Source organism: Vulpes vulpes, chromosome 14 (assembly GCF_048418805.1).
Source record: "Vulpes vulpes isolate BD-2025 chromosome 14, VulVul3, whole genome shotgun sequence".
Taxonomy (NCBI): Eukaryota; Metazoa; Chordata; class Mammalia; order Carnivora; family Canidae; genus Vulpes; species Vulpes vulpes.
The window spans coordinates 13,013,349-13,035,865 of NC_132793.1; the positions used below are offsets into that span (position 1 = coordinate 13,013,349).

Below are 22,517 nucleotides of genomic sequence, written 5' to 3' on the forward strand. Positions count from 1 at the left end.
TCTACACTTTCTGAGCAGTACCAGGGCAAGGTGGCAAGAATAAACACCTTACAAAAAGTGTGGAAAAGGAGCCAAGTAGAGGAGCGCCTTGGTGGATTAGTTGTTTAAGCCTCCGACTCTTGATTTCAGCTCAAGTCACGATCTCAGGGTCATGAGATCGGGCCCCTCACTGGGCTCCAAGCCATTATGGAACCTACTTAAGATTTTCTCTCTCTCCTTCTCCCTCGGCCTTATGCAAATCCATGGCCCCTGTGTGCTCGCTCTCTAAAATAATCTTTTTTTGAAGTTTTTTTAAAAGGAGCCAAGAAAAGAGTAGTTGACCCATTGTCAAAGAAAGAGTGGTATGAGAAAAAAGCACCAGCTATGTTCCATATTAGAATATTCAGAAAACACTTAGTCCTAAGAACTTTGTCAAAGGGACCAAAATTGCCTCTGATGGCCTCAAGAGTTGTGCTTTTGAAGCCAGACCTGCTGGTCTACAAAATGCTGAACTCGCATTTTAAAAATTCAAAATAATTACTGAGGATGCTCTGGGCAAAAGCTGTGTGATCAACATTCAGGACATGGATTTCCACAACAAAATATTCTCCCTGGTCACAGAATGTCAGACTGTTGCTGTCAAGACTAGCAATGGTCGTTTCTGTCTGTTCTGCACAGGCCTTATTAAAATATGCAATACTCAGATCTAGACAGCCTCTTATGTTCAGCACCAACAGGAGGACAGCCAAATCAGGAAGGTGACAGAAATCCTGACTCAAGAGATGCAGACAAATGACTTCAAAGAAGCGGTCAATAATTTGATTCCAGACAGATTGGGAGAGATACAGAAAAGGCTTTCCAATCTATTTATCTTCTCCATGATGTGTTTGTCAAAAAAGTAAAAATGCTGAAGAAAATCAGGTTTGGATTCGGAAAATTTGTAACGCTTCGCAAGGTGAAAGATAGTTCTAAAAATGCTACTGGGAATGACAAAGGCACTAATGTAATGAGCTGGCCGAGCCGTAAGTCTAAGAATCTGTTTAAAATTCAGACCTTTAATAATATTTTAAAAAAAAACAAAAAAACAAAAACAAAAACTTATGGAGTGGAGGACCTACCAAGAAGGGACAAATGCATTCCAGGAAAGAGTAAATGTTTATGAGCTGTGCTCAGAATAAGGATGTTCTGTCCTCAACCACTTCCTCTGGGTTTAGCTCCGAGAGCCAGATGACAAACACAAAATAGATGCTCAGCAAAAGCTTACATCAGGGACAGAGAATAAAGCCTCTCCAAAAAAAGTATTGTGCTGAGCACAACAAAACTCCTATGAAAGAACAGAGAGCAACTGGAAAATACCAGCTATGAGAAGATGGCTCTCGGACCTGACCCAGATGAAACTATCTGATTTTTCCTGCTTGGTAATTTGTAAGAAAACATTAATGAGATAATTTTAAAGGTTCTAGTCACTAATTACTTGAGTAAAGCTTCCTATTTAGTATTTTAAGTTATAAAATGTGAAATGTTGTTATTTAGGGAGAAAATTTAGTCTGCCAAATCATAATATATACAGAGAAAGAACCACTCTAGGAGGCAAATATTCACATAAAGATTCCTGTCACCGGGTTAGATTATCTCAAGGTAAATATTTCCAATATGAAATATTTATCAGTGTAAACAGATTTTTCAATTAAGAATACAAAGAACTCTTGCTATTGTTTCATCTGTGAAAATTAATCTCAAACAGCCTCAAGACAGGAAACTGAACCTGGCATAAAATTACCAATTACCATAAAAATAGGTTTTTTTACAGTAAAATATTGTTATGTATGTATGTGTACATATACGTACATACATGTGCACACACACATAATAGCTGTAGGTATGTTAGATATTTATTTAACCTACTTCATTTTACCAAATTAATTATTGCAGGCCCACATGGTGGACACAAACAATACAGGCCATGACATCAGGTAGGCCTAGATGCAAATTCTTTCTTATCAGCCAGGATCTTGTGCAAGTAACTCAACTTCTCTGTCGCCATGCCTATTTCCTCATCTCTGAGATGGCACCTATAAGACAAATCTTGGCATCACCACACAGGGTTAGATGATCACAAAGAGTAAACCTGAAGGTAAATACAGATAGACTGCCACCACATTTACCTTCATCGTTATGCTTTATGATTTATACTAGCTTTAATCCTGTTCCCATAATCACAAAAGGGCAAATCAAGACTAAAGCTCATGTGGGTATCAAAAATTATTCCTAGTAATTCTCATGAAATTACCTATATTTTTGAAAATTTATTTGAAGTTAGAGAAAAGAAATATTAGCTTCTTATTTGAAATGCTATTTGGAGAGAAAGCCAGGTGCCTCTACACTTATTTTTATTTATTTGAGGGATTTTAAGTGTCAAAAATACCCAACACAAACGCCAAGAGTCTTAGTCAATCTTAGAGTTGCATAAGAAACCTAAAAAATAATCTATGCAAAGCATTCATTACAGTGGGTGTAGGCACTTACATGATAGTACAGGCTGTAGAAATAGTTAACTTTTACAAAAGCTCTCAAATGAACAAAATGTATACACACGCATGCGCGCGCGTTTTTACCTGAAAGATCATGTCTTGTAATGAAGCTCTCAGGGTTTGAGGGAAATGCTCTCTCTCCTGTAGTAATGCGGCGTGCTACACAGATCATACAGGATTGCAAATCTACAATAAAAATTTAGCCAGGTAAGGATTATATTTAACTTTTGGACAAGTCTATTCTACTGGCAAGTAAAGATGTGGAATTCAGTAAATGAATGTAACAATGGAAATTACAGAACTACAAATGCGGCAGCTCTGTGATGAATATCTCAAACGTGGTTGACTTTACCTTCCCCTTCCTCCATCATAGCTCGAGGCTGAGACAGGGCAAAGCACTGCATCGTTTCATATCTCTGGCGCATTTCAGGACTAGTGTTTATGTCTTCCAGAATATCATGAGGTGTTTTCATCAGCATACGGCAATTAAATGTATGACTTTTTTGTCTCTGGGTCTCATTTGTCCAGGCAACTCCATTAACTTTGGAAAACAAAAGAAAAGGTTTTTAAAAAGCTGGCAACTCAGTCTGTGACTGTCATCAAGAATTTAAGCTGTATTTTCTCATTACTATGTTTTTCACAGTAATTTTCACAGACATTTCACAGTGGCTATACATATATAATATTGGAGTAACTTCAATTTCAACAGAAATCTCATCATTTGGTAACTCACTATGTATTTTGGCTCCATGAAACGTACACCAAATTCTAAATTCACCAAGGTCATATTTGAAACTTTTGCTATTAAGTACCTACCTTTCTGCACAAGTCTGATCACTTCACTTCCTAAGAGGTACATTCAATTTTCTAAGAAATAGTCAAGGAAATTATTTTAACTTAATTAGAAAATACACATTAAAAAACTACCTGTAGATTTTGGTAAGTTTTTAAGGAAATCCTTTCTGTCTTCTTCATGCAAGATACTGTAGACACTTGTGTTAACCAGGTCCTCTTGCTTATATTGCAGGTACTGTGTAACATTTTCTGATACAAATACAATGTTTCCATCACGATTCACCACAAACAGGAAACCATCCAATGCCTAAAATGGGATATGTTAATATTGGCTATCATGGACTGAACTGTATCCCCACCAAAATTCACCTGCTGAAGTCCTAACCTCAATGTGACTGTATTTGATGATAAGGCCTTTCGGGGGGAATGGGAGTAATTATGATTAAAGACATCATAAAAATAGGGCTCTAATCCAACAGTATTTTTGTTCATATAGAAGAGAGACACCAGGGATGCACATACCCAGAGAAAAGGTCATGCGAAGACACAAGAAAAAAGCAAGCATCTACAAGCCGGAAAGAGGTCTCAGGAGAAATCAAGCCTGCCAACACCTTGATCTTGGACTTCCAGCTTCCAGGACTTTAAGAAAGGAATTCCGGGGGGGGGGGGGGGGGGGGGGGTGGCGGCGGGGGGGCCGGGGGAGGCCTGGATGGCTCAGTCAGTTAAGTGTCCAACTCTTGATTTTGGCTCAGGTCAAGATCTCTGGGTCATGAGATCAAGCCCCACATCAGGATCTTTGCTGGGGGTAGAGCTTGCTTCAGATTCTCTCTTCCACTTCCTCCGCCCATAACCCACTCTCTTGCTCTTAGAAGAAATCTCTATAGTTTAAGCTACCCAATCTGTGATATTTTGTTATGGCAGTCTTAGCCAATTAAGATACCAGTCTTAGTACTCAACAGAAATTTTTAAAACTGTTGATTTAACAATCACCATAAGCAATCAACAGCTACCACTACCACTAACCATTTCTATTAATAGTAGCACAATTACTAAGGTTTTATAAAAACAAATAAATAAAAGAATTTGGGGGAAAAAGATAAATACAGTCAACATGAAATCTAAATCACTAATTTTTGAAGAATTACATCTTGAAAGGAGCTTTTAAAAATAAGAAAATCATCCTTAGCGCTTCCTGTTTTTCCATTTGATACCATCAAGCTATAAGAACTATACTACTCGGGATCCCTGAGTGGCTCAGCGGTTTAGCACCTGCCTTTGGCCCAGGGTGTGATTCTGGGGTCCCGGGATCAAATCTCACATCAGGCTCCATGCACGGAGCCCGCTTCTCCCTCTGCCTGTGTCTCTGCCTCTCTGTGTGTGTCTCTCATGAATAAATAAATAAAACCTTTAAAAAAAAATAAACTACACTACTCCCTAATGAAAATTTACAAAGAACTAAGTTGATCAACTAAAAAGTAGTAGGAGTAAACTAGCTGAAACAACAACAACCAAAAAAGTTAGCAGGTGCACTTTATTAAGAGCCTCCCTGCTCCCAACTCCTGCTTTAAAGAAAAACATGCTATAGGTGCTATAGGTGAACAAATCTATTTAAGACAGCTACTTACAAAACAATTTTTAAGCACATTACAAAAGCAGATTTTTAAATCTTAAAAATTCCTCACAAGTATAATACACTTGCCTGAAGTAAAAGTGGCCCTAAGGAGTCTTTATCAATAACTCCCTGTCCTGTAGAGGATACATCAGCTTTCTGAACATCATCATCATTGGAAATAGTTTTTCCTGAAAAGACAAAAGGCAGTACTACAAATAGCATGTGTATCAGTTATAGATCAAATTCACCTTCAAAGAGTCTCCAGAACAAAAACACACACACAGGCATACATATGCACATACACAACATTTCCTGATAAGAAAACAATGCTACAATTTTTAAATGTTAAAACTTAAGATTTATGCAGGACAGCAAAAGATACCCTCTAATTTTCCTTCACTACTACATATACTATCCCATGGCTTCCTGAAAGGAATGTAACATGTGACAGGTGAGAACAAAGGCCTCTTTCTATTTCTCTATTAACTGTTTCTCAAAGAGCAAAGTTGGTCAACTCATTTGTCCAGTCCCACATAGGCTAGGTTCAATTAGCAGTAGTCCATACATGAGCAAAAAAGACAAATGGAAACACAGTTAACAAGTTCCTTCTGAAAAGCTTGAGTGTTTTTCTTACTTTGTATTACCTTGCTCTTTTATTTGACGTATCTGTCTTACTGTTTCCTTTAAAATTGCACATTTATCTGGTTTGACATTGAAATTGTCAATATCACTAAGATTAGCAGATATCAGTTCAGCCAATTCTTCAATATATTTACTCTCCTGCTCCCGTCTCCACTTTTCACCGCTGCAGGTAAGACTGAGAGAGAAGGGGGGTCATGAACAGACCTATTACAAAAGAGCTGTAGGCAGAATCAATCTCTATACAACACCATTCCCTTCATATGTAAACAAATTAAATTTAACCAAGAGAAACCATCAAAACCTTGTCTTGGAGAAGTAGTACGATATAGTAGAAATTCAGGCAAAACTAAATTCAAGGCCACCTTTTGGTTAGTCTGGTGGCCTTGGGCAGACAGTCTCAAGTTTCTTCATCCAGAAAATGAGGGTACATAGTCTTTACCTCATAGAGACAGTAAAACAACAAACAATAAAGGAAACAGTGTTAGCTACTTATTAATGACAAGATTTTATGGCTTATAAGTAATTTTTTACTTTGCAACAATCACATTAAAACTCAATTCATACTGATCTTGGCAAACACTAAAAAGGCTAGAGTATATCACTGCATAAAATGAAATATTTTATTTCTATTTTTCAAACTCCAAACTTCACTCAAGAAAAGAATGATGAAACCCCAGAAATGCCAAAATACCAACTTATAACATTTTCTGACAGAAATTCAGAGATCTTACTTATAATAATCTTGATTATCTATTCCTAACTCCTACCTACCTCTTTGAGAAATGAGAAATGCTTCATACTGTACCAAAGGTGTTAGTATAAGATTCTCACTTCTATCTGAATCAGCAACAAAATGTGTTACATCATTAAGATGTCTATCTGATCACTGTGCCACACTACTTACTACAAAGTAAAATTGTATTATTTAAGCAAAGACAAAAACAAAAAGTATCTAACCAGAGGATATAAATAACAAAGCTGAAATCCTATCTTTAAGCCAAAATAATAATGGTAGGAGGAGGAAACTTTGGTGAAGCATCAGTAAACACACTGCCTACCCTTGTCCTGGAGTATCACATGGCAATTTGCGTTTTCGTGAATCTGGAGCCAGTGGATCCAAGGAGTTTTCTCCTAATCCGCTCATCGTGACTATACATCAGCAACTAAGAAAGAATAATGATAAGATGAAAACATTATGAAATATCTATGACTCTATAGAGGTGTTGTATGCTTGAATGGCTGAATCTTGTAATTCAGAATTATAGTCCCTACATGGTTAGATAATTCATTGTTTTTTGTTTGTTTGTTTTTTGTTTTTTAAGATTTTCTTTATTTGAGAAAGACAGCAGGAGCAGGGGGGCGGGGGGGAGCAGTGCAAAGGGAGAGGGAAAGGGACAAGCAGACTCCTCACTGAGCAGGGTGCCCACATGGTTCAAGCCCAGGACCCTGAGATCATGACCTGACATGAAGTCAAACACTTAACAACTAAGCCACCAAGGCATCCTTATGGTTAAATAATTCTTAATATTCTTTATTACAAATGAGTATTCTGAAGACAATGTCAAGAGTTCATATTCCAGTTTAAGTATGCAGAATGGCCAACTCTAAGACTAAAATGTTTCTCAAGTCCTACTAAAAATGTGTATGTTGAATACATCAAAGGATAAGGAAGGCATCTCCTTCATATTTAATAACAAGAAAAAGAGGGGCACCTGGGTGGCTCAGTGGTTAAGTGTCTGCCTTTGGTTCACGGCATGATCCCGGGGTCCTGAGATCAAGTCCCACATCGGGCTCCCTGCAAAGAGCCTGCTTTTCTTCTCTGCCTATGTCTCTGCCTCTCTCTGTGTCTCTCATGAATAAATAAATAAAATCTTAAAAATTAAGTAATTAAGTAAGAAAAAGACTGCCAACTCTTCAAGTGATGAAATCCTGGGGCACCTGACTGGTTCAGTCAGTAGAGAATACGACTCTTGATCTTGGTGTTGTGAGTTTAAGTGAGCCCCAACATTGGTTGTGGATATTACTTAAAAATAAAACCTTTTAAAAGAAATCCTAATTTTTATTTATACCCAAGAAAGCGCAAATTAGAGCTTATCTTCTCATTTGGTTGGGAGTCTTCAAATGATAAAAGCCTAAATTTTTTTCAGGCTATTTTCAAGGTAGCACACTGTTTTTCCTCTAAACCATTTTATAATATTTATTACCCACTGTGTTGCTCTTCTGTGACTTCAAAATAAACCTAGAATGTGTAAGTAACACATAAACTCAACATTAGGCCTAGAGAGTAGATGTACAATAAAAAGTTCAGGGGAGAAGAGGGATTTTGACAAGATCCACATAGCAATAATTATTTTAATATTAACTGATGGAAATATGTTTTGGTTAAGATTTCAATGACAAAATAAATGTAAGGCCTTTCTTATGGGAATAAAAACAGGTTTTAACATTCAAGTAGCTCATAAATTTAAGACATTTACTAAGGCTTCACTTACTAAGAATTTTATTTGCCCTAAACTCTTATTTAGGAAGACAATTATTGTTCTAAAGAATTCCAAATCCTTCAAGAAGTTCAAACTTTCCAAACTACTTTTTTGTTAAAATAAGTTAAATATGTAAAATGCATCTTGTTATGTTAAAATGCACCTTGCAATCCATCTAGATTTTTAGACCTATAGTGAAGGACATAAATTTCCACTAGGTGGCATAATACTACCAGGAAAGGACACAAAAGTGCAAACTTTCACACAAGATGCCAATGAAACTTAAAATAGCTTTTAAAAAATCAACACCACATGATCATTAACCAAGAGTTCTAGATTATGACATCATCATTATATATGCTGTACGTATGAATTAAATACCAACAAAATTCATTCTACCTATAATTTTGGTAGTAAAATGTAAAAGCTGAAAAGAGATGTTTCCAAGAATGGTATATTTTCCTCCTCACAAGTTAAAATAAAGGAGAAAAGAACTTATACCTTTGATTAATAGTGACTCAATATGAAGCATCTGGGTGGCTCAGGGGGTTGAGTGGCAGACCCTCGATTTCAGCTCAGATCACAATCTCAGAATTGTGAGATTGAGTCCCACCCAGGCTCTGCATTCAGGGAGTCTGCTTGAGATTCTCTCCTCCTCCTTCTGCCCTTCACCAACTGTGCTAACTCTCTCTAAAATAAATACATCTTATATATATACATATATATATATACACATACATACACACACACATACATATATATGTATACATATATATAGGCTCAATATTATGATTTGAATATTATTTTGAAGCATACCCACATTCCACAATTCAGAAATACTATTTCTTCAAAAATAGCAATGTCATAAAAGACAAGGTCTACAAATATTCCAGATTAAAGAAAGCTAAAGATGGGGCGCCTGGGTGCATCTGCCTCTGACTCAGGACATGATCCTAGGATCTTGGGATCCATCCCTGCATTGGACTCCACGCTCAACGGGGAATCTGCTTCTCCTTCTCCCACTACCCCTCCCCATGCTTGTGCATGTTTCACTCTCTGTCAAATAAATAAATAATAATAAATAAAATCTTTTTTAAAAAAGCCAAAAGCTAAAGAGAAATGACAAATGTAATATTTGATCCCATATTGGTTCTGTCCTTAATGGGGGAAATATTATAAAGGACATTAATGGATCAACTGACAAAATTAGAATATGGACAACAGGAATATTTTATCAACGTTAAATTTACTAAAATTGAGTTCTGCACATGTTTATTTAAGAGGCTATCCACTATTCTTAATATTTACAGTAAATGGACCATTATGTATGCAAATGATCTTCCAGTGCTAGAGAGAGAGGATTTATGTACATTTTAAATGACTGACAAAAGGAACAGAAAGAGAAGCAAAGGAGAGGGAAGGGAAGAAAAGAGAAAGGAAAGCAGCAAAATACTGACACTGGGTAAATCCTGGTAGAAAACATTTTAAACTGTATTATTCTTTTTTCCTTGCAGCTTTAAGTTTAAAATTATTTCCAAATAAAGTTTTTAATGTATGTTCAGTTTTAGGGGATCCCTGGGTGGCTCAGCAGTATAGAGCCTGCCTTCGGGCCCAGGGCGTGATCCTGGAGTCCCAGGACCGAGTCCCAAATCAGGCTCCCTGCATAGAGGCTGCTTCTCCCTCTGCTTGTGTCTCTGCCTCTCTGTCTCTTGTGAATAAAAATATTTTTTAAAATAATAACATAAGTTCAGTTTTTATTTCCAATTTTCATATTTAAAAACTGTGAGTCCCTAAGTAGAGAAAAAATAATTTTAGCTACATCTCAATACACCTCATTTTATATTTCACTCACAAAGTCATTTTTAAATTGAGTGGCAAATCGCCAAGTAATAACATTACTTTAAAAATATCTATTCCACATCCCGGATTTTATTCCCTTACTCTGATATTGAACATAAGCAGAATCCCCAAAATTGAATGGAAAACTATTTACTGAACAAACAGCATTTCTTTAATTTGAAAGACATAATTTATTCTATATTCTCAGTATTGTTTCACCTTACTTTGCTATTAAGTATTAAACTGAATCGCCAGTACAATTTAAAGTGTCTCGCATGGGGCACCCTGGTAGCTCAGTGGTTAAGCATCTATCTACCTTTGGCTCAGGTCATGATCCCAGGGTTCTGGGATCGAGTCCCAAATCAGGTTCCCTGCCTGTGTCTCTGCCTCTCTGTGTGTCTCTCATGAAGAAATAAACAAAATCTTTTAAAAAAATAAAGTGCCTAGCATATATTTAGTCGATAAATGTCTTGAATAGAACATTCAACTTATTAAGTCATACTTTAGAATTCCCTTCATTCTAATCTATATAACAGTTCAAACTTTTTAAATTTTTCACTTCTACACTTTAAGATTTTACTTTTATTTGAGAGAGAGAGACAGACAGACAGACACAAGCAGAGGGAGAAGCAGGCTCCATGCAGAGAGCCCGACGTGGGACCCAATGCCAGGTCTCCAGGATCACACTGTGGGCTGCAGGCGGCGCTAAACCGCTGCGCCACCAGGGCTGCCCCACTTCTACACTTGATATAGGATGTCACCAAAATGTTTTAAAGGCACAAATGAGGGCGCTGGGGTGGCTCTGATGGTTAAGCATCTGCCTTCAGCTCAGGTCATGATCTCCCAGGCCTGAAATCAAGCCTGTCAGGCTCCTGGCTCAGTGGAGAGCCTGCTTCTCCCTCTGCCTCTCCCCCTGCTCATACTCATTCTCATTCTCTCTCTCTACCTTTCTGCCTCAAATGAATAAATAAAAAATATTTTTTTAAAGGCACAAATTACATCAGTAGAGAATAAAAAACCATGACAATCTCTTAGTATGGAGGAAATCAATAATCACAATTACCAGTCTAAACCAGAAATGCATACAAGTCATTCATGTTAAATCAATTTTTATGTGCATGTAGAGAAAAATGGTCTACATGTATCCATATATACAGATATCGCTCTTTCTCTTGATCTGGCATAACAACATGCTATCATGTGCATATGACTGTGTAGTTTATGTGCCACCAAATTTACTCTTTTACAGAATTCACTGATCTCTAGTAACAAAGTTTAATTTATCCAGAAATGTAGTAACACAAAATTCTAATGTAAAACCATGAAGGTATCATTCCTACATTTCTTTCTTTCTTTTTTTTTCCTTTTATAGAATATATTTGCTGGGACGCCTGGGTAGCTCAGCAATTGAGCATCTGCCTTTGGCTCAGGGCATGATCCCAGGTCCAGGGATAGAGTCCCGCTATCGGGCTCCCTGGGAGGAGCCTGCTTCTCCCTCTGCCTATGTCTCTGACTCTCTCTGTCTCTCATGAATAAGTAAATAAAATCTTTTTAAAAATAAAGAACACGTTTGCCAATTTCTTCTCTAGTTGTTACTCAGATATGAACAAACCTTGTCATCATGCCACATTTATTGTACACCACTTGAAAGACCATGATTTTCAAGAGTGAATGATGAAATACCATACAACAAAAAATCAAAATACAACAAATGCATCTCCTAAAGTTTATTAAGATAAAGAAACTGTTCAACATGAGAAATAAAAACTAAGTATTTCTGCCCAAAAAATAATAGTTTCAGCATATACAATAATATAATTATTCCTGAGTACAAATGACTATGACAAATACTTTATATATATTTTTGTTTATTTGGTATTAATTTTCATTGTAAACATAAAAATTGTAATTGCATGTGTTTTATTTGCCAGGTCTGCTGCCTGCTTCTCACTAGTAGAGATGGACTAAAACTATTTAAATATCTGAGGGAATATATTATCCAGTTTGGTAAATTACTCACTTTAAGGTATGAAACGTAAATGCCTAGCATATACATCCTAAATCTAGACCATTTTCAGTCAGTAGTAAATAATTAGGGTAGGAGGAGAGAATGGATTACATACTAGGCCCATGAATCGATTGTTTTCCCCAAAAAATTCTAAAGAAATATAAGTCAGTAACTGTACAGCTTATATTTTTACATCTTAAATTATACCCATCTAGTTTAGAGGATATATGAAGTTGGTAAAATCCATATTCAAAGAGGACATAAAATAGCACAAGAATCCCACAGTATCTTTGATTATAAGAAGAATCTGTAAATATTGAGCCCTTTCTGAATTCCGACTCCCTACAATTAAAGATCACCTACCTACACGGTAGAGAATTAAAACCAAAATATATACCTGCCCCGCAAGTAATCTCTACTCTTGAAATCACCTCATAAATCCAATAATGGGGATCCCTGGGTGGCGCAGCGGTTTGGCGTCTGCCTCTGGCCCAGGGCGCGCGATCCTGGAGATTCGGGATCGAATCCCACATCAGGCTCCCGGTGCATGGAGCCTGCTTCTCCCTCTGCCTATGTCTCTGCCTCTCTCTCTCTCTCTCTCTATCATAAATAAATTAAAAAATAAAAATAAAAATAAATCCAATAATGACTTACATAGATATATTTTAAAGTTGCTAATGAAGAGATGTCCCCAAGTGATTTTAAAACTAGAGATACACCTCAACTACACTTCTGGGTAGAATACAATCCAATCACAGAAGCTTTCTCAAGCCCCTGACACCACAGTATAGAAAAGGACTAGAGGAGCACCTGGGTGGCTCAGTAGGTTAAACATCTGCCTTGAGCTTTAGGTCATGATCTCAGGGTTCTGGGATCAAGCTCTGATCAGGTTCCTTGCTCAGTGGGGAGTCTGCTTCTCACTCTCCCTCTGCCCCTCCCCCTAGTCCATGTTCTCTCTTTTTTAAAGAAATAAAGTGGAAAGAAAAGAAAGAAGGGAAAGAAGGGAAATAAGAGAAAGAAGAGAAAGAAGGAAGGGAAGGGAAGGGAAGGGAAGGGAAGGGAAGGGAAGGGAAGGGAAGGGAAGGGAAGGGAAGGGAAGGGAAGGAAAAGAGAAAAGAGAAAAGAGAAAAGAGAAAAGAGAAAAGAGAAAAGAGAAAAGAGAAAAGAGAAAAGAGAAAAGAGAAAAGAGAAAAGAGAAAAGAGAAAAGAGAAAAGAGAAAAGAGAAAAGAGAAAAGAGAAAGAGAAAAGAGAAAAGAGAAGAGAAGAGAAGAGAAGAGAAGAGAAGAAAGAAAAGAAAAGAAAAGAAAAGAAAAGAAAAGAAAAGAAAAGAAAAGAAAAGAAAGAAAGAAAAGAAAAGAAAAGAAAAGAAAAGAAAAGAAAAGAAAAGAAAAAAAAAGAAAAGAAAAAAGAAACAGAACTAGAGGGGAGAACTTTTCATTAAATCAGAATGAAAATGTCAGTCTTTTATGTGAACTCAGCCATCTAGATCCTTGAACTGTTTTACAATTCTTTCCCTTTTCTAAAATGTTTCTACTAAAGAGTTTTGTGCTATCTACCTCAATATATTAATATGACAATGCACACTTTAAGCTACGATTACATTTAAGCAAGATATTCCATGCAATTACTTCAAATATAGATAGGAGCAGTTCAGAATAACTTTCAATGCCATCAAAATCCAATGTTCCCTACCGCTACATTATTTGGAAAAATCAGATTTAAAATGAAAAAAAAAAAATCTTACAGCAATTGGTTAGAATGCCTTATATAAATCCTACAGGCCTTTCTATATACAACAAGCTATGGTACATGTTTAAGCTTAGACATGCTCAGAATACAAGTTAAACACTTAAAAAATGATTATTCCTAAACTAATTCAAGCTAAAAAGCAAAGAAGAATTATACTTGCCAGCTCAAAAGTCATGAAAATGTTGGTACATGACTGAACAGCATCAACCAGCTTTTGTTTTGGTTATCTGAAATTAAGATAGGAGAAAATCTTGATTGTGTAGGACAAACTAGCCAGATGGACAAGGATACAGGAAGTATTCCTGTCCAAAAGGAAAAGATACCAATCAACAATGCTAATGCCCTGGGGGGAGGCGGGGGGCACATGCCATGCCAAAATCCCAAATAGGGAGGAGATACACTACCCAGTAAATCTCAAATGGCACAAAGACCAACTAAAATATTTTACTTTTCCTAAATTAAAAAGAGAAAGGGAAGGGGATAATTTTTGTGCTGGTACAGTGCTGGGCATATCACATATTCTGTATTCTATATAATTTCTCATAATAGCTCTCCGAAGTATGTATTATTATTATTCCCATTTCACAGATATGAAAACAGCTAAATAACCTTCCACTGGATCAGACAGATACCAGATGGCAGAACCGGGACTCAGGCTTCATAAAACCAACAAAATATGTATCAAATGTTCCTTGGACATTTTATCCCTCACCAAAAACAAATCATTTAGAGGCATCTGGGTGGCTCAGTGGTTCCTTCAGCTCAGGTCATGATCCCAGGGTCCTAGGATGGAGTCCCACATCAGGCTTCCCCAAGGATGCCTGCTTCTCTATGTCCCTGCCTCTCTCTGTCTCTCATAAATAAATAAAATCTTTTTTAAAAAATTTTAAATAAACAAACCACTTATACTGTTGAATCACACTACCTCCAACCAGTTAACCAGAAAATTTCTCAATTCATCAATAAGAACACTGAGAAGTTGCACACTCAGAGTTTAGGGGTACGCACTATCGGGGCAGAGGCAAGGAACCAAACTCAGCAGGTACTAATGCTGTTATTCCCTTCAAGCCCCTAAAAACTAACCACTACTCTACAATTCACCAGATAAATTGCCCTCTGTGGTGGTCTAATATTAACCGTGACCTTTACTTCCACTTAAGATGAATAATAGTCAGTGGCTAACACAGCAAGAAGAAAATTTAAGATCAGAAAATGTACGAACTATACCCTAAAAATATATGTCAAGTCTTTTTGTTCTTGGGTTTTCTAAGATTAAATGCTGGGGCCAAAAACTTTTGACTATCACACTGGTAATTTAGCTTCGTCAGGCTTGTTTGGCAGACTTATACTAGGTATGATTAAATAATTCTAATTAGGAAGTGCTTCTGAGTGTCTCTGGAGAATCACAGTAACATGAGGAAAATTTTCAAACAACTGTGGATTTGAAATGATTTACTGAAAACCACTTGAAGCTCTGTGTAAAAGCAGAGACTGCTCAATCCAATTAGGAAAAAAAAATTACCCATGGGAAAAATTATGAGACATTCATATATAAAAAAGCACTACCCAAAATTCAAGTTCCAAATTGACACTTTAATTCAAGACAATTAGTATATAGTCACCACTAGTCTAAAGCCTTATTCCTACAAAATTTTATTTTCTAAAATACTAAATTACAGGTTCTATTTCAGAGAGACAAGTAAAGGTTTCTGGTTTGTTTTTTTTTAAGATTTTATTTATTCATGAGAGACACCGAGAGAGAGGCAGAGACATAGGCAGAGGGAAAAGCAGGCTCACTTCAGGGAGAGCCTGATGCAGGACTCTATCCCAGGACCCCAGGATCACCACCTGAGCTGAAGGCAGCCACTCAACCAATGAGCCACCCAGGCATCCCAAATAAATAAAGGTTCTATTTCAATCTATGGTGCAGCTCCAAGAGAACCAGCACCATAGAGAAAAAGAGTGAAGAACTGAAGGAAATATAACCTGTGTGTGTGTAAGAGACCATGAGCGGTGGTGGGACACAGAGGGGAGGAGGTAAGGTATTAAACATGGAACCACTCTGAAAGCTTCCTCAACAACTAGATGCCTCTTCCAGTGATTATCTCCTACCTTTATGTTTTAAGTCAATCCTGGCAAAGAGGATAAGAGTTAAAAGGAGACAAGGACAAAAGAGAAAGTTTCAAATAAAAACTAACCGGCAATATCCTCTCGTTTTGTTGCTGATAACCTGTTATGTTTACTTAGTAGGATCAAGTATAAACCACCTAATACAACCCTTTTTTCAATTTAACTCCATTTCAGCTCAAACATTTGCATGCCCAGATCCATTTCCGGTCCAGGAAAGAGAGATGAATGACACTATACATGCTACAACTCTCAGGCTAGCAGAAGAGGAAAGCATAAACAATTATAACAACATAATTTGGTAAGTATGAAAACGAAGGCACTGCATCAAGTGTCATGGGAACACAGCTGATAGGAAACGTACCAACCTACAGTTGTTTTTTAAAAGAGAAAAAGCAAATGAACAGTGTCTACCATAAACTACCTTGGTGCAGACATATGCCAGAAATGGTAAACTATAAGGTCCCAAACCTTTTTCTCCTGTCTTCTTTAGTTTATAATGCCAGCAAACTTGAAAAGGGGCTAGCAGAGAATAGAGTAAAACATCTTATTTTTATATATAAATTCAGCTGAAAAGCATCCAAATGTAAATTAACAGCTATTTTACCCACAGGTTTCATTCTCTGCTCCCTTTGTATGTTCTTGCCTTTTCATTCTCAATCAACAGGCTGACCCCAAAGCCCCTTCACATTTACGTTCCAGTTTAAACCTGATGAAGTTGAATTCAAACACAAACTCCCCAGAGGCTCTGCTACCAGAACTGGGCATACCAATTAGCCAAAGCAGGTGTTAGCTGCAACTGGAAGCTTGCTGCCAAGAGACTTCTCAACCTCTACAGAAGCAACCGAGTTGAAGTTCACAAATATACACCGTGCAGAGGGAGTTAAGCAAGCCAATTCCATCTAAATCAAATTACTCTCTCCTGACAGCATACTAACTAGCTGGGTAATTCCTAAGTTATTTTAAACATAACACTGGATCCCACAATTTAATGCAATGAATCCTTCATATACAAGAAAAGACCCACACTTGGGCTTCACTCTAAACAACATCATACCATTAGGCATGCTTCCTCAGCACAGTCACTACCACCAGCAGCAGTCTCCCAAATGACCTACACTAAAAGAGATTCTGACAAAGGATGATCACTGAATTATTTCTTTTTAGGTCATTCCTTTTTAAATCCCCATTAATCTCTTTTCTATCTAGAATCCTCCTACTCATCCTTCAAGATTAAGTTCAACTGTCACCTCTGATGAAACCATTCAAACTCTCCCAATTAGAGAAACTTTTCCCTTCTTTATCCCGATACATTTTTCATACTTTTACTACACTGTTTTACATACTGCACTCTTCTCCCATTCTCTTTTCTGTCTCCACTTTCCACACTGTAAGCTCTACACCATTATTTAAAAACTCGTATAAAGGGTGCCTGGCAGAGAAGCATGGAACTCTTGATCTTAGGGTTGAGTTCAAGCCCCACATTGGGTGTAGAGATTACTTACTTACACACATACATACATACATACATAAACAAACACAAACATTTTTCTTAAACTTTTTTTAAAAATTGTATGAGACTCTTTCATTACAAACTCCTTCCTCTTTCTTTTCTACTGCTATTACCCACTATTCTCCAGTTCCTTTCCCAACTCCAGCTGTCCTTTTCTTTGCCATCATCCCCTTAGCTGTACTTTTAGCCAACTCTACAATCTTCCTTAAAATACACAGACAATGCAAGGGGGTCTGGGAGGATATTAAAAACTCTGTAGAGCAAGGACGCCTGGATGGTTCAGTGGTTGAGCGTCTGCCTGCAGCTCAGAGCATGATCCTGGGGTCCAGGATCTAGTCCCTCATCCGGTGTTCCTTACAGGAAGTCTGCTTCTCCCTCTGCCTATGTCTCTGCCTCCCTCCCTCTGTCTCTCATGAATAAATAAATAAAATCTTTAAAAAAAAAAAAAAAAAAAAGTAACTGACAAAGGGAATAATGGTGATCCCTCAATACCAAGAACAAAGATGTATGTTCAGCAACACTAATTTTGCTCTCTGTTGAAAGACAAATAGCTACAAATATCCCATATGGCAACAAATTAAAAGGTTTCAGACAAAAAAAAACAAAACAAAACAAATTATCCAGGACTATTGAAGCTATCCTCAACTTACAAGTAGCTGACTGGAATTCAAACATTCTCCCACTGAAATAGTGTGGTGAGACAGTAGCCAACAAAACCATGAAAAGAGAACAACTGTAACAGGTGCCTATGTTCTTAAAAGACGTAAGAATAAGTAGGCATTTTTTTAGAAGATTCCGAAGAGGATATCCACATACCTTCAAAGGTACTAAATAAAAGCATACAGTGGTGGTTCTTTATGATCTCTTTTTACTTCTGGATTTGTGGTTTAATTTTTCCTTGATAGGGCAGCCCCGGTGGCTTAGCGGTTTGGCACAGCCTGCAACCTGTGGTGTGATCCTGGGGACCCGGGATCAAGTCCCACATCGGGCTCCCTGCGTGGAGCCTGCTTCTCCCTCTGCCTGTGTCTCTGCCTCTTTCTCTCTGTGTCTATGAATAAATAAATGAAATCTTTTTAAAAAATAATAATAATTTTTCCTTGATAGATGTAAATACCTCTACATCAAACCTCTACCTAAGGTTTTCCCTTGGCACATAATGAAAATATAAGCAGCAGAGAAAGAGGAACAAGGGAGAAATGACATTTTTTTGGCCCCCTTGAGGTAAATGGCAAAGCACGGGATTAAGATAAACAAGGGCTAGAGGCGCATGTGCACAAAGCAGGATAAAACCTGATAGGTTCAATAAATAAGCAATAAAGATGTAAAGAGAAGTAATGATCACACCATGTGCCCCATTCTCTCCTAACCCATTCTTTCTCTCTGCCTCAGAGAAGAGTGGACATTAGCCACATGGAAAGCTGTGATAGGAAGTGGCAGTAAACATGCCATGAACACTACAGGGAATAGTAATTGTGGGTCAACAGTAGCACTGATACTCCTAAACTGGAGTACCTGCAGAGTAAAAAACTTAAAGTAAAAAGACACTCTCCGTACAGTACTGAAGTTAGCCCTGTCCACCTATATCAAAAACTTTAAGCAGCTACAGAGGGTTTACCTGTGACATTAACATAATAAAAATTAACAATGTGGAAATGTAAAGTTGATAAAGCAACTTGAATTCATTTTTCAAAGAAAAATACTGAAGGTGGAAGAGAGTGAGAGAGATGTATCAAAGGTAAAACCCATCTTACTAGATTTCCTTCTTTAAAAGCAAAAACATTAGAGGGGTGCCTGGCTGGCTCAGGTGGAGAACGAGCGACTTGTGATGTCAGGGTTGTGAGTCTGCGCCCCACATCGGGTGCAGAGATTATTTAAAAATAAGAAACTCGGGATCCCTGGGTGGTGCAGCGGTTTGGTGCCTGCCTTTGGCCCAGGGCACGATCCTGGAGACCCGGGATCGAATCCCACGTAGGGCTCCCGGTGCATGGAGCCTGCTTCTCCCTCTGCCTGTGTCTCTGCCTCTCTCTCTCTCTCTCTCTCTCTATCATAAATAAATAAAAATTTTAAAAAAATAAAAATAAAAATAAGAAACTCTTCAATAAAAGCGAAGACAGGGGATCCCTGGGTGGCTCAGCGGTCTAGCACCTGCCTTTGGCCCAGGGCGTCATCCTGAGTCCCGCATCGGGGCTCCCTGCATGGAGCCTGCTTCTCCCTCTGCCTGTGTCTCTGCCTCTCTCTCTGTGTGTCTCTCATGAATAAATAAATAAAATCTTAAAAAAAAAAAAAAAAAAGCAAAGACCCTGAAGCAGATATTCTCTAAAGCTAGCGACACAACATGGCAAGTCTGACTCATAAGACTTCCTGAATGGGTCATCATCTTTACTGCAGGTTAGTCTGTGGCTCAGTCCTTGCATGCGGTTTCCACTGCCTTTTTTCTTTTTCTGACTTCACAGTATATTACTCTTTAGCGATTATAATTCCATTTTCCATTTCTAGCCTAAATAACTTTAATTCAAAAGAATGATTCTTTTAAAATAGTGTTTCCATATTCCTAAAAGTTACATGTCTGGTAACAGAATTTATCTCTTCAAATAAATCTTCATGTCATTATCAATTTCAGGATGACAAAATACAAATAACGAATGAGAGCATATATATCAAAGCCCAAAAAGAAAATAAGGAAGCACTCTTAACATCCTTTAGCTGTTGAAGGTAGTAACACTGATAGAAATACTAAAAAGTATCAGTCTAACTGAACAATACCCTCAAATGCCTCCCTAAATCCTCTTCAAAATATAGCTAGTACAAAATAATGCCTCCCTAAATCCTCTTCAAAATATAGCTAGAACAAAATAATACTATCTGGAGCTAAAAATCTGTCCTCTATATCATGATTGTTCCAGAAAAGAAATTTGCAGCAAGAAAGAATATATAACACTGGAGAATAGAATAAAAACACCATCACTCAAATAATTTAAATAAAACATAGCTTCAGGTTTTTTTCACTGCTGCTCAAAGGTCAGTTTCATACTCATGACTTTAAAGAACTTCTTTCTGTATTTCATAAAACCAGCCTACACGTGTCTAGTAAATGAAGACTGGGGGCACTTTATTATTGTTAAAGAATATTGGAGGCAAAATTTTAATTACGAATTCTTGTAAAACCATGCATACACCTAAATTGGTTAAAACCAAAACCCACCAGCAAGCATGTAAAGAGTGATCACTACGCACTAGGGATGTAATATACAACATGATGACTAAGCTAACACTGCTGTGTGATATGTAACAAAGCATTAAAAAAAAAAAAAAAAGATTTTTATTCATGAGAGAGAGAGGCAGAGACACAGGCAGAGGGAGAAGCAGGCTCCATGCAGGGAGCCTGCTGTAGGATTAGATCCCAGGTCTCCAGGATCATGCATGCCCTGGGCCGAAGGGCAGGCCCTAAACCGCTGAGCCACCCAGGGATCCCTGTAACTAAGCTTTTAAGAGAGTAGCTCCTAAGAATTCTCATCACAAGGAGAATTTTTTCTTCTTTTCATTTTATTGTATCTATAGAAGATGGCTGTTAGCTGAATCTACTGTACTAGTCTCACAAAACACGTAAATCTAAACACTAAGCTATATACCATAAATTTATACAGTGATGTATGTCAGTTATTTCTCAATAAAACTAGAAGGAAAAAAATTTTTAAGTGGTCACTCTTCAACATACCGAGTGTTGTCCATACGTAAACAAGGGAGATTGCATTCCCTATGCCATGTGCTTGGAATAAACTGTTAGTCAAAATGACAAGATTTTTTTTTTTTTTTTTTGCCTTCAATAGCCTAAGGATCCAGGGCACCTGGGTGGCTCAATGGTTGAGCATCTGCCTTTGGCTCAGGTTGTGATCCCGGGGTCCTGGGATCAAGTCCCACATCATGCTCCCTGAAGGGAGCCTGCTTCTCCCTCTGCCTATGTCTCTGTCTCTCTCTTGTGTCTCTCATGAATAAATAAATAAATAAATAAATAAATAAATAAATAAATAAATAAATAAATAAATAAATAAAGTCTTGAAAGACAGAAGAGAAGAGAAAGATAGACTGATTCAGGGTAACAACAACTTCATGTCCTTGAAAATGGCCAAACTTTACTAGTTAGCTCTGGCTGCCTTCCTGTTTAAAGGTCAAAACAGAGACAGCTATAGCAGGAATTAGATGTGCTTCAAAACAGCCAATACATACAAGGAAGGTGAAAGGTTTAAGTCAAATGCCTCTAGAGTTCCAACCAAATCCACTATATCAGTGATTTTCAACCTTTTTGATATCAGAATTCCGTTACCTCTTAAAAACTGGGAATGCCAGAAAGCTTTATTATATGGGTTATACCTATCAGTATCTACTATATTCAAAATTAAAACTTAAAAACATTTGGAATATTAATTCATTTGAAAATAAATCCATTATGTGCTAACTGCTTCATAAACAATTTTATGAAAAATAAATTTTCCAAACAAAACAGAGAGGTGGCACTGTTTCTATATTTTTACAAATCTTATGTCTGACTTTAAAAAAAAATACACCTATCTTCTTTAAGATTTTATTTATTTAGGGCAGCCCGGGTGGCTCAGCAGTTTAGTGTTGTCTTAAGCCCAGGGCGTGATCCTAGAGTCCAGGGATCAAGTCCCATATCAGGCTCCCTGCATGGAGCCTGCTTCTCCCTGTCTGTGTCTCTGCTTCTCTCTTTCTCTTTCTGTCTTTCATGAATAAATAATTTATAATAAGTTTTATTTATTTATTCATGAGAGAGAGAGAGAGACAGGTAGAGGGAGAAAAAAGCAGGCTCCATGCAGGGAGCCTGACATGGGACTTGATCCCAGGTCTCCAGGATCACGCCCTAAACTGAAGGCAGATGCTCAACCACTGGGCCACCCAGGCATCCCGACAGCTGTATTCTCTTATCTACTTCTCCATCCAATATGTTGCAATTATTAACTTGACAAAAATATGTGAAGAAAATTCAGCCTCAGAGAGATGTACTTATTTTTTAAAAGGACTATTTCAATAGCCTTTTGCAAATTGTAGATAATTTTCCTTGGTATTACGCTAAAACTCAACAAGTAGTGCTTTCTTAAAGGTTAGTTACAAAGTGAAATCTGAAACTGTACTGACCAAAATACATATTTCATGATAGAATATCAAAAACTCCAGACTACTGTCACCACCTATCTCGCCTTGTAAGTCTTTAAGTACTGAGAAGTT

At 37.4% G+C, this 22,517-nt stretch overlaps 1 protein-coding gene across 8 annotated transcripts in view; it reads right to left on the reverse strand.

Moving 5' to 3' along the window:
* Positions 1–22,517, reverse strand: part of NCOA3 (nuclear receptor coactivator 3) — a 143,758-nt gene that overhangs the window by 28,324 nt on the left and 92,917 nt on the right. For 5 of the 8 annotated variants that reach the window (XM_072735638.1, XM_026014646.2, XM_072735639.1 and 2 more), the window contains 7 exons: positions 13,797–13,863; positions 6,618–6,722; positions 5,562–5,734; positions 5,005–5,105; positions 3,438–3,612; positions 2,863–3,051; positions 2,595–2,696 (listed from right to left, as the gene is read on the reverse strand). In XM_072735638.1, coding sequence (XP_072591739.1) covers positions 2,595–2,696; positions 2,863–3,051; positions 3,438–3,612; positions 5,005–5,105; positions 5,562–5,734; positions 6,618–6,703 — 826 coding nt within the window. In that variant the 5' untranslated portion in view covers positions 6,704–6,722; positions 13,797–13,863. The remainder of the gene's footprint in view (positions 1–2,594; positions 2,697–2,862; positions 3,052–3,437; positions 3,613–5,004; positions 5,106–5,561; positions 5,735–6,617; positions 6,723–13,796; positions 13,864–22,517) is intronic. The other 3 variants (XM_026014649.2, XM_026014647.2, XM_072735637.1) reach the window with 1 other exon arrangement.